The following is a 17,600-nucleotide window of genomic DNA, read 5'->3' as shown; positions in this document are numbered from 1 at the left end:
TCTGCACCTGCCCCGCCCTGGACAGAGGAGAAGAGGACCAAGGGTGTCTCCACATCTCCCATCCTTGTAAGGCCTGAGCCCACTTGTTGGCTTGGTCAAATTGAACCCCCAGTCCATGCCTGCAGACTGCCTAACTGCTCGACCCCACTATCCCAAAAGAGAGCATTTGGGATGTAATTTGTGCCTTTGTGATACCTCTGGGGTTTGCCTGGACTGTTTGCATAGTGTACCTCATTTTGGTCCACTATATAAAGAGCCAGCTTCCAACATTGGCAGTATGGTGTGGGAAGAAGATGTTGCGTATACTGTATCATTCTGTCAGTATTGTGATTTCACTAAAAAAATCCACAATTTGCTTTAGTTGCCAAAAATATTTTTCAATTTTTCAACACAAGGATGTGAAGACCACTGGCGCGGACCAGACAGTAAGGAAATTAGAGTAAAATGAAGTAAACCAATGGTAAACAATTGACGTGCTTTAAGCGCACTGTGAACCAACAAAATATCTCACAAGCAGCAGTGTCCGTCAAGCACGCCCACTCTGCGTCGCCTAACCAAGTTGGGAAACGTCAGCAGCTCCATAACTTCTACCGTTTTCTGGGAAGTGATCCGATGCTGAGAAGCGATAGGCGTTCTTTGAATCATACGAACAAAAAGCAAAGAAAAGTGCATACGGAGTTGGGAAAGGAAGAGGGGAGCTCATAACCATTGTTTAGATAACTTTATACTCTTTTCGTGTCACCTTTCGTAACTAATTTGTATTCAGAGAACTGTTGCATTTCCTAATCCAAGATGTCTGCTTCTGTAAGCAATCCCTTTTGTCTTGTCTGTTTTTATAAGGACACAAGCCCTTCTCCCGGAATTCAAGCTTAAAATGTACGGGGGTGTTTCAATGCCTGCATGCACTGTTCCAGCTCTGTGAACAGGGTCACCGTTTTGTAATACAATTGCTTATTTTAAAAGTATACAGCCATGGTTGACATCTAAGATGTCATCTGTCTAAACACGACTACGGTAAAGGCTCAACTCTATCATATAAAAATCCAAATAAATAGATGTTTACGATGAAATGTTTACCTTGAGCTTTAATGAAGTATGTTTTTAAGACTTCATTTGCAAACAGCTCCAACAAGGCATGTCACTGACTATTCCAGCAGCGATTCTGAAACTGTCACGCTTCTTAGTCATGGGAAACATGTGTACATTTAAACTGTTGCTTGGTTAAAAAAAAAAATGGCATTTAAAAATGGCCGTCTTTTGCCTAAATTATTAAGGCTGCGGGTTCGTGTTACACTTGACAGCGATAACGACGTCACACAGTTCTCGCCCCCGCCCGCCCTCTCGGAGTCCAGCCAATGAAGTACGGAGCCTAATGTTAGCTTTCGAAAGCAGGACCCGCCAATCAGCGAGGTTGGGGCTGGCTTTTGGGATTTAGGGGCGTCGCTAGCCAGATGGTGTCAGCCTGTTCCTGGCAAGTCAGAAAGGCTCGCAGTGTTAGACGCCGGGGCCATGGAGAAGCCACATTTCACGGGCCTGGCCCTGTTGGTGTCTCAGGCGGTCAGTGGCAGCCCCTCGGACCCCACGGATTTACCCCAGGTGAGTGAAACTCACAGGCTTCCTGTGCCTGATGTAAAAACAATGTGTCTACATAAAGTCACGCCACTGGCCAGCTAGTATCACATGGTCGTAGACGAAAGTCAGTTGCTATACTGTCCTTAACATATAAGTGAAATATCGCATATGTTCGATTTCTGTGTTAACCGGTTGTAGAGCATCTTCTTGGAAGGGCGATATAGAATTGTGTTTTCCCTATTTGACACTGCAGCTGTGATGAAACTTAAAATGAACTTTTTCTTAAGTATATGTGTCAATGTGTTAACGCAGAGCATTAAGTATGTGTTCACTTGGCGCTAAAGTACGTTTTTAAAATTCCAGAAAATCGTTGCACTAAATATATACGTTAAATTTTCTCTGCTCTTATTACTCACATCTAAGACTTCTATGTGATTGACCCACGTGTGGGTGGGTGGGGGGGGGGGCGTAGTGTCTGGTTGACGATTGTTCTTATTCCACGATGTACTTTCACGTACATTCACCTGTATTTGACAATGAGCAAGTTGGTTTTCCTTTTACCTAGTGTTTCAGAAATTGATAGACGAGGCGAGTGGTGATTAGTTGCAGTGGGATATCTCAATTAACATTGGAGGACTGACATTTTGCGTTGAGTGATGTTGCGTACTAGGGTTCTAGTGAAGCAGTGGTTGGAATGTCATAATTGGAAACCTCGTCTGAGGATGGGTCACTGTTGTCGGAGTTGCAAAAGATAAGAGCAAGTTCGTGCTTCTGTTAGGTGACCCTGTCGGATGGTACAACACGCGGAAGTTGCTTTAATAGCATGTAGTAGTAGTAGTACAAAAACTTTATTCGACTTTCCACAAGTCATAAAAGTATCAAATATTCTACATTTCAATATACAATAAATAAGCTAAAAATATTTAATAGTTTACAATAATGAAAAAGATCCATAAATGAGAAATGTTTAAAATTCTTTAAGGAAAATATCCTAAAAACTAACCATTGGGTGGACTAGATAAAATTACATTGCTGCCCCCACGCGCTTTCTTGTGTTTAATACAGAGCATAGAAAATTGGCCAGGATTCCGCACATCTCAATCGAGGATAGCACCTGGAGGCTGGCATACGCGGTGCGACACTGGGGGAGATTGATTAACCTTAGAAGAGGGGCAACTAAGCGCTTTCTTTGCTTGGCATAGAATTTACAAAATAAAACCACGTGAATTGTGGTTTGGAGTGCCATTGCATCGCATGGACAAGGCTTCAGGGTGGTACTCCAGTCCTTCATAGTTGGAAAGGTCACTAGACGATGGAATATGTCTAGCCTCAATCTGGTGAGAACAAAACGATGGCGGGGGATTATCACATTCGTCAAATAAGGCTGAATGGCCTCTGTTGACAAAATTATTTGATTATAAATGACGGTAGGCTTTTTTGATTCAACTTCCCATCGTAGATCTTCTAGATGTTTTAATGCCAAAGCAGTCAAGTCCTTCCTAGAGATTTTCTCCAGCGAGGCTGGGTTTGTGTAATAGGCTTTATTGCCCATGTTATCAAAGAAGGTCATAATGTATCGTAGCCAGGGCACCCTTGCTGCGTATATGGACTCCATACAGTCAGTCAGAATGGCCTTATTTAGTTCAGTATGTTCCGAGGTCCAAACTTTGTGCCATAGCAATAAGGGTTGGATCTTTATCAAGTCAGTAATAAAGGGGAGCCCCAGTTCTGAGTGGATAATGTATGATGATGTACCTTTTGGTACCATCAATAGATGTCTCATAAAATCGTTTTCAGCCATCTGCACCAGATTACAATTGGTGTATCCCCAAATTCCAGACCCGTACATGGCAGCTGGGGTGCACTTGGCTTTATACATTTTTATCATATTTGGCGGGGTGATCCCCCCCCCCCCTATCCTTTTGGAGAAAAGCCTTAAAGCCACCGTTGTTTTAATAAGCTGAGCTTTTTTTCATCTCCCTGCAGTTAGCCCAGGAACCTTGTTTGTCAAACATTATGCCCAGGTAAGAAAAGGTTTGCGCAATTTCTACTCTCCCATCTGCCGTAGTAATATTATAGGACTTGCCGCGTTTCCCGCCACAGTTCATAATGAACGTTTTTGAGCGACTGACAGTGAGACCCAGTTGTGACATGAATGTGATACAGGTAGTTAGGAGTTTTTGTAGGGCTAGCGGGGTCCTGGCCATTAAAACTGCGTCATCTGCATAGAGTAAAACCGGAACAGCACGATTGCCTATTTGGGGTAGGTCTTTACAGTTACTAGCCAATACGTTTTCTAAATTATTTATATACATTGAAAACAAAAACGGGGCAAGAACGCAACCTTGGCGCACGCCTCTATGTATGCCGAAAGGGCGAGTACTTTCCCCCTTTAGGCCATACCTCACTCTTGCACTACATCCTGTATACATTTCTCGTATAAACTGAATTATAGCTGGTTCTACCCCCATGGTACTTAAAATATCCCATAGTTTGTCATGTAATACACAATCAAATGCTGATGATAGGTCGATGAAGGCCAGATGCAGGTTACCTTCTCTAATCCTTGTATACTTTCCTATAATAATACTTAGATTCAGGCTTTGTTCTACTGTCCCAATTCCTTTGCGGAATCCATATTGGACAGGAGATAACACACTCTTTTCTTCCGCCCAAGTTTGTAACCTGTTCAAGATGATTCTCCCTGTTAATTTAGCCGTTGCATCCAACAAAGAGATTGGTCTGTAACAGGCTGGATTGAGGCGATCACCTTTTTTATATATTGGGACTATATTAGAGTCTCGCCAAGATGGTAGGGGACCTTGTATGCAAATGGCTCTTAATGACTGCGTCAGTACAGGCCCCCATAACTGGATGTTGGCCTTGTATATATCGATCGGAACGCCATCGGGGCCCGGAGCTTTCCCTGATTTACTTAAGGTTATGGCTTCCTCTACCTCCTCAAGGCTAAATTGTGGGGTTATTAACAGGCGTGTATCTTCCTGGAGGGGTTGATCATGTACAGAAGACGTAAGGTTCGCGTCGCTAACCCGGGAATATATTTTAGAAAAATATGCAATCCAGTCTTCTTCAGAAATCGCTGTTTCCATCCTGGGGGAGCTTCTGTCCCCAAGCACAGGAGAATTGATTGTTTTCCAAAAAAGAATGTTATCTTTCGTTTGGCTAGCTGTATGTAGAGTTTCCCATAGGGTTCTTTTTAATGTCAATTTCCTTCCCTTCATTGCTGCTTTATATTCTTGTCTACGCTTACGAATCTCAGTTGTAGATCTTTTTGGGGCTCTTAGAGCCTTTTTCAATTTCATATGTGCTTGTGAACAGTTATGATCAAACCATCCAGTGGCCCTTTTTTTTTTTTTCCCGGCTTACCACTTCTGGTTATAAGGGCTTTCTTTATAGATTGCATAATCAGTGTGAAGGCACTTAAACATCGCCCTGGGTCTGGATTCTCACTTAAACAGTCTGCAAAGGCATACTTGCAGTCACTTAGTAACTGTTTCAGCAGGGATTCGGGGTCAGTCTGTGACCATTTCAAAGTATATCCATTACGCGGCATTAGTTCAATATCATCTGTCAGGGTGGCCCTGTCAACTCTATCTGCTGTAGGGGGGGTTATTAGGAGGTTCAAACTCTGGGGATAATGGTCGCTGATTGCAATGTCATGCAAAGTATAATTCTCAAGGTGGTGTGCGAAGTGGGTTGACATTAGAACGTAATCAATCACAGTATTCGCGCCCCTTCCGTTGTATGTTGGTTTAAACTGGGATTCAGCAAAATATAATTCGTTTACAAAGGATAAATTATGGGTTTGAGCCAGTAAGTTCAATGCGTCTCCTTGGGTGTTATGTGTAAAATGTAGACTTAAGCCACTGCCTTCGGGATCCCAACCACATACCTTATCTGAGATTTCTTTACAGGGATGGACATTAAAGTCTCCACCCCAAATCATAAAGATCTCATGGTTACTATTGATACTTGTTATTTTTTTAAAATCATTTCCCATCTCCATTAGGATATTAGCAAACTCTCCTGGGGTTGCATTGTTATAAAGGTTAATGATGACTAGGTGAGTCTTATGATCCAAGTTACCCTCTATCATTTGGTAGTATGAGGTTGTAAATTTCATCTCTAGGTTTTTTAGTCGCAACTTGTTAGAGATATATGTACATAGACCCCCTTTTGGTCTACCATGCCTGGACTGAACAGCTGGTGTGTGAAATGTTTTATAACCATTAATGTGGAGAGGACTCAATAACCATGTCTCTTGAAGACCTATACATGAATATTCTTCTATAAAGTTCACCCAATTCTCATTATCTATCTTATTGGTTAGACCTGCAATGTTCCAGAACAGTAGAGCAAACTCCACTTTCTGTTTAGGGATGGCATATTGGTCCATTGGTGTACAGAGAGGTAAGACATCGCCAGATGGCTGTGATATATTTCTGGGGGCACTGCTCTGGGTTGGATGGAATTGGGACCTATTTTCTATAGGATCTATTGTATAAGATGTATATTCTTTGTTTGAAGCCTGCCCTGGTTTATGTTCTGTCTGGGCTAGTTCATCTGGAGGGACTGTCTGATTCTTATTGAGTCAATCTATGTCTTCTAAGACCGTGAGGGGGTGGAATCTGTTGCGCTCTATAGCGAAATCTGATGTTTTTAAAGTTACTCTTACTGGTTGTGGGCTTTTGGGGTTATTTCCCGCTGATCTTTGATAGAAAAAACCTAAGGGTAGTAGTGAAATTCCTTGGAGTGGCTTGTGTGGCTCCTATTTCGTGGATAAGTTTGTCCACTAAATTTGGTGACCTAAATGAGAGGACCACGCAGTCACCTTCCAGCACTTTCTTACTGCTGCCTATCCACTTAACTCTCCTGACCATTTTTATATTGTCAAAAAGGGGCCCAACCATACCTGAGCCCAGACGGACTCCGATCCAATTGAGGGCCTTATTTCTCAGTCGTCCATAGCATGTACATTAATTGTTTTAGTACATGGTTTCTGGTTGTATCCTGATCTTTAGAAAAGGTAATATTGCTTATGAAGTTATATGTATGAAAAACGTGTCCTTCTTTTCTCTCTTTTTAATTTTTTTGTTGTTGTTATTTCAACGCCCTTTGCCTAGCGTATAACTTTAAAACCATTTTTGCACCGGTGACGCTTTCCTTGGCTAACCACTTAGTAATTACTTGCTATAATTCACATATGTCAATAGCCGTTTTATGAACGGTTTGAATTAGAGATTTGGAATCCTTTCACTATTCTTCTTCTTAGGGGTGTCAAGTGTAATAATGTGATTATATTGTTGCCATTAGCGAACGTATTAATTTTAGGGTCTTCATGGCTTTGAGAGCAAATATAAACCTCAATTTCATAAATGTAAGTTTTATAAGCTCCCTAAACGTCTTAAGGGGCAACGTTTGAGTTTCGTGAGAGGAAAAACACTTTATTGAATTAATTAATGACTTTATTTGTAGAACACTATCAGGTTCTGGGGCGGGAGGGCGCATCCAGTAAACCTCGGACTCCCGTTAGTGTGCTAGAGGCTGCTCTAATGAGACAGGTGCATTCCAACAATCAGTACAAATGCCTGGCTCTAACGCCTACATCTCGATGTTCTCCCAACCTCACTATACATAAACATAACTATCCAAAAAACCTCTCCCTCCTTTAATTATTCCTTCCCAGCCTGTCAATCAAACTTCCAAACGTCCCTCTGACCACTCATATCACTAACTCCTCTACTTTAAGTCTCAAGGATTTGCTGTTGACTTTGTTCTGACCCTCAATTCGATTACCTCTCCCCTCCCAATTCTCAATGGTCTTTCACTGACCAACTTTTTCTGCTGTTATAACTCCTTAAACTTACCTAGAACCTTCAACCAGAAAAACCCACTGAGTTTTTCTGCCCCTCCCAAAGAAATCCCTCCCCTCAGTGTACATCCCAACTGGCTGATGTAACAAGTCTGCTATAATACCCTGTGTTTACATAATGTAGAGTTCCACACTGAAAGAAGCACCTGTCGGCCCTGAAAAACTATATTGATTCATATTTGATATCATAGTACTCAAGGAAAAAGAAGCCAACTGACCTATAAAACTTCCAAAGCTCCCTGTTGCCCTTCCTGCAAGCTGTGTCAATTCCCTCTGGTTTTAAAGCACCCCCAGTGGCATAAATTCTGTCACTACCACCGTAGTGCCTGACCAGGCAGCCTTAAGCAGAAGCAAATTGTCTTTTACCTCTTTCGCCAGTACCATACCTTTCATCTTCACAAGGTCATTTTCTCCTAGGTGCAGGATTAATATATCTAGACAAGACATACCATGGATGAAAACATTTATCTTTGGTAGCAATTCATGCCAGTGCTTGATCTGAACCAGCAATCCAAATTGGCAGCATCCCTTTCTTGTGCCTGCGTGTCTCGTCACCCCCTTGACATAGGAATGGCCACATATCCAAACCTAAATGTGGCCCGGCCTAGGGCCCGCACTGCATCCTAGGAGAAAACAAACGTATGTTAATGAGTTTGCCAAATATCCAGCCTCAGTAGCGCAAGCAGCCCATGTAGCATTCTGAACGCCAGCGCCCCACCCTCCAAGTATTCACCAGCGACCAGCCTTGAGACTTTGCTTCCATCGCCACACAGATTTGAAAAGAATGGGTGCCCAATTCATGCACCCTGTAACCCAGAAAACCAAGTGCCTTGCGCAAAACCTGCACTACCAAAAAATACGCCTCATCCCGTGGTGAAAAATGGCCCCTTCCCTGTCCCACTCCAGTCCTGCGGCAGCCTTCTGGCATATGGGCAGATACTTTGATCTGGGTACGCCCCCCATTGTGACGCACATGCCCATCTGATCCGTTTTGGAATGCGGTACCCACACCTGTACTGACAAGGAAAGCACCCAAACATCCCCCCACCGAACGCCTTCCAGTACCTTGGATCTCACAACCACCATGACCCAAATAACCCCAAAGAAGAGCCACAACATAATATGGCTCAAAAGAGCCACATCTCCCCTTCATTGCTGTAATCGCTCCAGAGTGCCAAGATGACCTTCTTCAATATTTCCAATGTGAGAGGCCTCCGCACCCACACCTTTTGCCCTGTTCGTGTGCCCATCCCTCAAGCTTTCTTCTGACCATCTTCCCTGCCTGACGGTTCGTAGCTCTAAAACAGCTTCCTGAAGAACGCAATCCCTGCCAGCTTACCTGCACTGGTGACCGCTGAGAGACCCTTGTCAATCATATTCAGTATGAAAGTTATCACATCATTCTGCCGCGATACCCCACCGTCGTTTTTCATCGCACCTTTTTGCCCCAAATCGCAGAAACTCCTCACACTCTAGCTGATACACTTGTCTTGTGGACCCTCACAGTGAGCCCACAAGCAACTGCCTCCACTGTCTTGCCAATTACCCAGAGATGAGCCTTAGCTCTGTTTTTGTTTTGTCTGCCCATGGTACAAGCCCACAGGACCTGGTCCACTGATAGCAAGAGAGCACCGGCAAGGTCATTATTCGCCCCTGGTACATGTGTCGTTTTATAGGTAACGTTCGCTCTCAAGCTTTCTAGTACAAAAACAGTCAGCAGCTTCCACACAATCGGGTGTCTTGCAGACTGGCAGTTAGCCTTGTGGGTCACAGACATAATATCCACATTGAATAACATCTGCTTGTTAGAAAACCATCACCCTCACAAACAGATAGCTACCACCAGTGGAAAAAAAAACTTGAGAAAAGCAATACTCCTGCCACCACCCACCTCCTCATTCTCCTCCCCCTCACCCCCCCCCCAACCAACCATTCTTCCACACACCACCTGCCCTGCTAAAAGAGACCAAAACTGTGTCCTCCTACAGTTTCAGAGAACAATTGAATGGACCACTCCATTTCCTCCCACAAACCTGTCAAGGGCACCCCATTGAATTCCGTCAGAAACATGTGCCAAATATGGACGTCCTCTTTCACTCCAACTGAGGTGGATATGGTAATGAGGAAGGGCAGCATCTGGGAATGCCAACCCCCATCTCCTGCGAAAAGTCCTCCTCGCCCAGACAGCCCTACAAACGAAATTCAAATGCTCCAGTAGGACCTGAATATCCTTCTCTTGCACCTTGCCTCTCTGTAAAGCTTTATCTAACAAATCAAGGCACCATAGCTTCTCTCTCGGCAACCTGATCTACATATTCAAAGAGCCCAATTCCACACCCAGAAACATAATCACCTGCACGGGGCCCACCGTTTTCTCTTGCACCAAATCCTTAAACAAATCCAAACTCTTTTGACGTTCCTGGGTCTCTGCTGCACCCACCACGAAAAAATAATTGAAGTGGTGGGTCATGGTATCTCTGCCTCCCACGTGAACAAAAACTTTTTGTAGGAATGAAAAAGAAACAGAACAACCCATTTGCAGGGTCTTGTTAACAAAAAGCAACCGCCAACCTGGATGCCCAACAACTCTTGATCTGCAGGGTGCACTGGCAAAAGGTGGAAAGCTGATTTCACATCACACTTTGCCTTCATTGCTCCCCGTCCCATCTGATTCCCCAGCCCCGCAGCTGTGTGTACCGGCACATAATGCACCTGGCTACAGACTTTAGGGATAAAATCATTGACAGACGGGCCCTCTGGCCAGGATAAGTGGTGGATCAACCAAAATTCCCCAGATTCCTTTTTAGGCACCACCCCAGTCTGGGAAACTGCAAATTATTCAAAGGCCAATCTTGAAAAGGTCCTGGCATCCTTCCTTCTTTCATTCACTTCCTTCGTCAACTTGTTCCAAACCAGTTGCTTCTCTCCTTTGGCAGACTTAAGATTTTCCACCCATTGACGGCCATGCAGATCTTCATAACACAAATGAAATCCCTCAACGAAACCAGGCACCAACAACCCCCACTCACTTGCTGAACCCACCATATCCAACCAATACTGCAATTTGTGCAACCTAACTGAAATATAAACCTTTTCCTAGAGCCTGCTGATGCCCCTGCCCCCTTCCAAGGCCGCTATGTCCCATCCACTGTCCACCTGACTGGGCTAACCCCCTATTGTGTGGTCAACACTGGGTAAGCATATGCTTTCCTCCGCATTTTGACCACTTGTGCTTGTATTTACAAAATTATCACCAGCACTGTCCCCTGTTGTATAACCAACATGCTCCTGATGTTTCCACCTGTCCTCTTCCCCGCTGGCCCCACCCCATGCAAGGTGGGGCATCCTGGAAAGGGCTTGTAAATGACTGGCCGGCCGCTCGGGAAAGGTTGCTCTGGAGTCCTGGTGTGCAAGAACACCTCCTTATTCAGAGGCCCCTCCGATTCCGTCCACTCCCTCTGCCAACTGTGCTCTGAATTCTTCGTCAAAGCGCACCCACGACATACCCCCCCCCCCCCCCAAAGTCACCTGAGTTTCCGTACCACATCCAAATATTTAAAAAGTGCAACGCACCTGTCTGGGTACCTCTTTCCGTAAACACTTGTGTATGTAAGAAATGGCACAATCCAGCTCTCAGTATTTATCGGGAGCTTTGGCCTGCGCTAGAGCTCATACTGTGCCTCTTTAGAGCCCTCTTTTGCACTGATCTCTCTGTGCAGCTATTCAAAAATCTCGACATATTCCTCAGTAAATGTGCCCGTAATGGCTTTGTAATTCCCATGTAGAGAATTTTTTTGCAACAAATATCCTTACTTTTCTTTTTGTTGGCATCTGGATTGTCCTTACCAGCCCCATCCTGTGCTGTCTGAGGGACCTCTCCTGCCTGTTCTCGCCCTGTGCCCCCACCCCCTTCTGCCTCCATACATATACCCTGGACTCAAACATACTTACTTACCCTTCCGCAAGAGAATACCTTTATCCCCAGCAGCTGACATGTCCCCGACTGTTGCTTGTACGTCCATCTCTACACCCCCAACCCCCTTTCCTCACCCATGTGTGTCCTTACCAGGCCTCGTGGTTGGGGCCTGCACTAAAGCCGTCCACCGTGACACAGATCTCAGCTCCACCATTGTGCTGCTTGACTTGCCTGTCAACTCTGATGCAGTCTGAAAAACACCAAGCCTCCTCTCTCCGGGCACTTTTTCACGCAATGCCCCCCCCCCCCCCCCCCCCAAACCCCCCTACCATTCATGCTCCAATGCCTCCACAATTTCCCCCTCCTCGCATTTGTCCTCATTATGTTCCAAATCCCACTCTGCCATTCCTCCACTCAAACTACACTGGTGCCAGGCACCTCACCATCACCCACACCACCATTTCCATACTGTATGTAATATAAATTCTGTGAAGGGTTGAATCTCGGCAAGTTGTATGCAGATCCTGTACCCTGCCATCTTGGTGCCTGGTCCAACTGCATACCATAGCTGGCTGCCCTGACGTGAGCTCTGCCGTTGGGCTGAGGCTCCAATGCCGCACTAGACTCTCGGCTGGATCCCATGAGGAGGCCCTGAACCTACCTGTGACACCTGGCTGCATAGAAGCTGACCCTGACCTAACCTAGGGGACCCTGTCACCCAGAGGCCATAGCACCAGACCCTCTTCCCCCAGGCCTCCATAACCAAAAACCTCACCTTCCATCTAGACCTCCAGGGAGACCTGGTCACCTGCACACTTCCTCCACTTGCCCCCTCCTCATGGTCCTAAACCCCTAGACGGGACCCTGCCCTCTGGATTCAAAAGCCTCCCCAACCTGGCAGACAAATCACTCCTCAGGGAGCGGTCCCCACCTGCCCTGTACCTTCCACAGATGCCCCGCATAAATACATGCCTGACAAACCTTCAGCTCTGCAAGCCATGGTAAATGGCAGCACTTCACCCACACACCCTCTCCAGAGAAACTATGGGCCTGTTCTCCCTCACTCCTTTCAACAGGAAAAACGCTTTCCAGCCCCATAGGCACTGTATTTACTCTTGTCACTGACGGGGGGATGGAGAAATCCAAATGCTCTCCCTCGTCTCCAGCTCCGCCCACCGCTCCCGAGTAGGCAGGCTTCTCCGCGGCCCACGGTATCACAGCGTTCTCGGGCCGTGGTGGGGAAAGCACAGTAGAATCCTGCAGGACAGCCATCCAAGAGGCTGCCCTTGCCTGCTCCAGCGCCCACACCTGCTCCAGCACCCATACCGCCCTTTCAGTTACAGAGGGGTGCTACAAACTCCTGGGGGAGGGTACACACAGCCTCACAAGCACTGGCTCCCCTGCAGACCTACGCCCGCCGCTGGGAAGCCTCACGGACTTCTACGCCCGACTGTTCTACAATTGCTTTGGTGGCCCCGGCGTTAAGAGAACCATCCGAGCCGCGCCTCTACCCCACCTGTGAAGATTCCCCCGGCGGGGGACAACAGCCCGCGGAAGACACCCAGCTTTCCAGCGCGTGGTCTTCGAACCCGAGGCAGCATACGCTCCAGAAATCCACAGGCCAAAACTGCTGCCGCAACCCCACCCACAGACCTCTGAAGTGGCCTCACAGTGGGCAAAGCCCCCTCCCACCATCAGATCTCCCCTCTTCCCTCAGAACTTTCAGGCCCTGACAACCGCGCCTGTCCTGGGTATCCATGATCTGCCACTGCATACAAGCAAGTCCTAAACCCAGTGAAGAGACAAAATCCCCTACCTTATGGACTCTCTACACAATGAAACTGACAACACAGCTATACTGGACAATTTTTTGTGGCTCCAACTGACCCTAGCAACCGGTGCTTACCTGACAAAACGGCACCGGTTAACGGTCACCTAGCCCTTATAAACGCTGCCAACTCTCCCCTCCAGCCCCCCACCCCCTAAACAAAACAGATCAGCCAATAGGCTCTTCCCTGCACACTTCAACCGACCCCCTCCCTACCCACCCCCTCTAAAAAAAAAAAAAACGCATTATGGAAGGAAGTGTAATGGGGCTAAATGAAATTGAAGGCAAGACCAAATGCAAAAACCAAATGTAATCACATTTCTGGGTCATGCCGGTTACAGAGAGTAGGTAAAAAGAGACGTTTTCGAATGACGGTTGAGCGTGTTCCTTCCCCCTGATCTCCAAGATCTGGTTGTGATGTGTGCAAATGAGTGACCACCCTGTAGTTGATTTTTCTAAATATGGGCACCTTTATCTGAGAGACTGATTGTGATCTAAGTGTGCGGCAGATACCAAGAAAACAGTAAAGCTATACAAGAGTTCTGCCTCCCATCATAGATGGTTTATGTCAAAGACAAAAGGCTTTAAGCATTTTTTATGGTCTGGGGTCCAGTATGTTTGTTTGAGCTCATTGTTTAAGGATACCGCTGTATGTTCACAATCAGTCTGGCTGTCGTGTTTTTAGATACCTGAACTCTATGGTCAAGATATCTTGGTACTCTCACAAAGAGGTAATTATCAAAAATCATTAACATTTATAAAGCGCGCTACTCACCCGTGCGGGTCTCAAGGCGCTAGGGGAAAAAGGGGGGGTTATCGCTGCTCGAACAGCCAGGTCTTTAGGAGTCTCCGGAAAGCGGAGTGGTCCTGGGTGGTCCTGAGGCTGGTGGGGAGGGAGTTCCAGGTCTTGGCCGCCAGGAAGGAGAAAGATCTCCCACCCGCCGTGGAGTGGCGGATGCGAGGGACAGCAGCGAGTGCGAGGCCAGAGGAGCGGAGGAGGCGGGTGGGGACGTAGAAGCTGAGGCGTCTGTTGAGGTATTCCGGTCCCTTGTCGTGGAGGGCTTTGTGGGTGAGAAGTCGGAAGGTGATCCTTTTGCTGACTGGGAGCCAGTGCAGGTGTCTCAGGTGTGCGGAGATGTGGCTGCTGCGGGGTATGTCGAGGATGAGGCGGGCCGAGGCGTTTTGAATGCGTTGCAGGCGATTTTGGAGTTTGGCTGTGGTCCCGGCGTAGAGGGTGTTGCCGTAGTCCAGGCGGCTCGTGACGAGGGCGTGGGTCACGGTTTTTCTGGTGTCGGCGGGGATCCAGCGGAAGATCTTGCGGAGGGTGAGGAAGCAGGCGGAGGACACGGCGTTGACTTGCTTGGTCATGGTGAAAAGAGGGTCCAAGATGAAGCCGAGGTTGCGGGCGTGGTCTGTGGGGGTCGGTGCGGTGCCGAGGGCCGTGGGCCACCAGGAGTCGTCCCAGGCGGACGGGGTGTTGCCGAGGATGAGGACTTCCGTTTTTTCAGAGTTCAGCTTTAGGCGGCTGAGCCTCACCCAATCTGCGACGTCCTTCATACCCTCTTGTAGGTTGGTCTTGGCGCTGGCGGGGTCCTTGGTGAGGGAGAGTATAAGTTGGGTGTCGTCGGCATAGGAGGTGATGATGATGTCGTGCTTGCGTACGATGTTGGCGAGGGGGCTCATGTAGACATTGAAGAGTGTCCGGCTGAGTGATGAGCCTTGGGGTACGCCGCAGATGATCTCGGTGGGTTCTGAGCAAAACGGAGGGAGGTAAACTCTTTGGGAACGGTTTGAGAGGAAGGAGGCGATCCAGTCCAGGGCCTGGCCTTGGATTCTGGTGGAGCGGAGGTGGGTGATTAGGGTGCGGTGACAGACGGTGTCAAAGGCAGCCGAGAGGTCGCGCAGAATGAGGGCGACTGTTTCACCGTTGTCCATCAGGGTTCGATGTCGTCAGTGGCTGAGATGAGGGCAGTTTCAGTGCTGTGGTTGGTTCGGAATCCGGTTTGTTGAGGGGTCGAGCAGGTTGTTGTCTTCCAGGAAGGTGGTCAGCTGTTTGTTGACGGTCTTCTCTATTACTTTGGCTGGGAAAGGCAGAAGAGAGATGGGGCGGAAGTTTTTCAGGTCGCTCGGGTCAGCCGTAGGTTTCTTTAGTAGGGTGTTGACTTCGGCGTGTTTCCAGCATTCGGGGAAGGTAGCAGAAGAAAAAGAAGAGTTGATGACGGTCTGGAGGTGCAGGGCGATGATGTCGTCGGCTTTGTTAAAGATGAAGTGCGGGCAGGGGTCCGAAGGGGCGCCGGAGTGGATAGAGTTCATGATGGATTTGGTTTCTTCCGTGTTGATGTGTGACTAGTTGTTGAGGGTGATGGCCGTGGATGCCGGTTCGGTGGTGTTTGGTTGGGTCTGGTGTCCGAAGCTGTCGTGGAGGTCGCTAATCTTGCGATGGAAGAAAGTGGCGAGGGATTCACACAGATCCTGTGAGGGCGTGACGGCGTTGGCGTACTGTAATCCATTCCGGCAAGCACTACGGGCTTGGTTTAAAAAAATAAAAAAAAAGTTCTTGCAGGTGTTAGGATGTTAGCAAAACTGTTTGTAATTATGCTCAGTAGTCAGAAACTTGTTAAACATAATCTATTGACCTGATTGGCAAAGGATAGGTTGGAGTCAATCAATGAGTCAAACATTTATAAAGCACGGCAAATCATCCATGGGGTGCCTAGAGGCACTGGAGGTAATGGCTGCTATATGGTGGTTTGTTCATTCAAGCATCCAGGTCTTGAGTTCCTTCCTGAATTGCTGGAGCACTGGTGCGACCCTGAGTGGCAGGGGAAGGTTGTTGCATGGCTTGGCCACTAGGTGCGCGAAGGAGCGTCCTCCGCTGTTGGTTCCGTAGATCAGTGGGGTGTCTGCAAGGGAGAGAAAAGCAGATCGAAGGTGTCTGGCCGGTTGGTGGAAGGTCAGGCGTTTGTTGATGTATGCTGGTCCTTTGTTATGCAGGGCCTTGAAAGTATGTGTCAGCATCTTGAACTGGCATCTCTTCTGGATCAGGAGGCAGGGTGGTTTCTTTAGTTGAGTTGCGATGTGGGTCCTTCTGGGAATGTCGAGGATAAGTCTTGCTGCTGAGTGTAGTTTAGTCTGGAGTCTCTTCAGGAGGTGTGTAGTGATTCTTACATAGTGTTTCCAGAATCCAGTCTGCTGGTGTTGAGGGCCTGCATGATGGTCTTTCTGGTGTTGACTGGAAGCTACCTGAAGATCTTGCAAAGGGTGTGGAAGCAGGCAGATGAGACTGCATTGACTTGTTTCCTCAGAGACTTCAATGTCAACCACCAGTATAAAGAAATAATTGCCTTATACACGAATACCCTGGATATCAAGCAACACCCCATCGAACTCCAAAAGGAACACTTCAAGTTTCAACATAAGTGTCTCATTCTCAGTCCATTGCAAGTCCCAGAAAACCTTTGGAATGAGGGGATCGTTTAGCCACCCACTTCTCCATGAAAAGTGGCATACCAATACACCCAAGTCCATCAAATAAAGAAACGCACACTTAAAAGCACCTTCAGAAATTCATTCTAGATGAACCCATGAAGCGCTGACAGTCCTTAGCTTACATTGGAAATCAACATGCTGCTTAACATATGCGGTATTGTGGTGAAAAAGATTGTGGCCTCCATGGGTCACTTAAAACCTGATCCTCCATACTCGCTGTTTTAGAATCGTGATAGTCACAAGGCCTCTCAGAGAACAAATACTCCATCTGAAGACATGAAATAGAGATGGATCCAAAGCGCCTGACAATCTCGCTCAACTCAAAATACTTACTTACCACCACAGACAGTACTACCTTTAACAAAACCACCAGAAGTAAAATGCTTTTCAAGGCAGTTAAGTGCCACTCTAACTCACTCAACCTAATTACACAAATTCAGCCAGTGAATGTGACACCATGTGTTGTTTCTTCACTGGGTAGGTTACATCAAAACCCACACTGACAACATCAGACAGGCAAGCATATAGCCGCTAATCCCCCCCTGCACTACTAGTGGACTGTTTGCAGCCTCTCCTTGCACAATGAACTTGCAGAAGTCCTGAAATCTCTCAAGACTACATACGAAGATGACATTCTACCACCCATCGTGAAATCCCTCCATGGAGATGTCCTTCCAAACTCTCCTCAATATCATCTACACTTCACTCAATCAAAGAACCTTCCATATTCTCTTAAAATAGGACATATTCATCCTCTCCAGAAAACAAACCTACCCTCAGACTGTTGAAATCTCCGGAGGAAGATGGAAGTTGGGTGAGGTGGGACAATGCAAGCAAACCGAGTGGCAGAATACCATTAAATAACCAAGAAAATGTGAGTTTCGAGTTTGGCTGAAAAACAC

The 17,600-nt window shown here is 46.9% G+C and overlaps 1 protein-coding gene across 1 annotated transcript in view; it reads left to right on the top strand.

Moving 5' to 3' along the window:
• Window positions 1-1,424: 1,424 nt before the first annotated feature.
• Window positions 1,425-17,600, top strand: part of WBP1L (WW domain binding protein 1 like) — a 171,077-nt gene continuing 154,901 nt past the window's right edge. The window contains exon 1 of the mRNA XM_069239498.1: window positions 1,425-1,596. Coding sequence (XP_069095599.1) covers window positions 1,510-1,596 — 87 coding nt within the window. The 5' untranslated portion in view covers window positions 1,425-1,509. The remainder of the gene's footprint in view (window positions 1,597-17,600) is intronic.

Source organism: Pleurodeles waltl, chromosome 6 (assembly GCF_031143425.1).
Source record: "Pleurodeles waltl isolate 20211129_DDA chromosome 6, aPleWal1.hap1.20221129, whole genome shotgun sequence".
In the NCBI taxonomy this organism is placed as follows: domain Eukaryota; kingdom Metazoa; phylum Chordata; class Amphibia; order Caudata; family Salamandridae; genus Pleurodeles; species Pleurodeles waltl.
The sequence above is the reverse complement of the archived record's forward strand: the minus strand, read 5'-3'. Positions and strand labels throughout refer to the sequence as shown.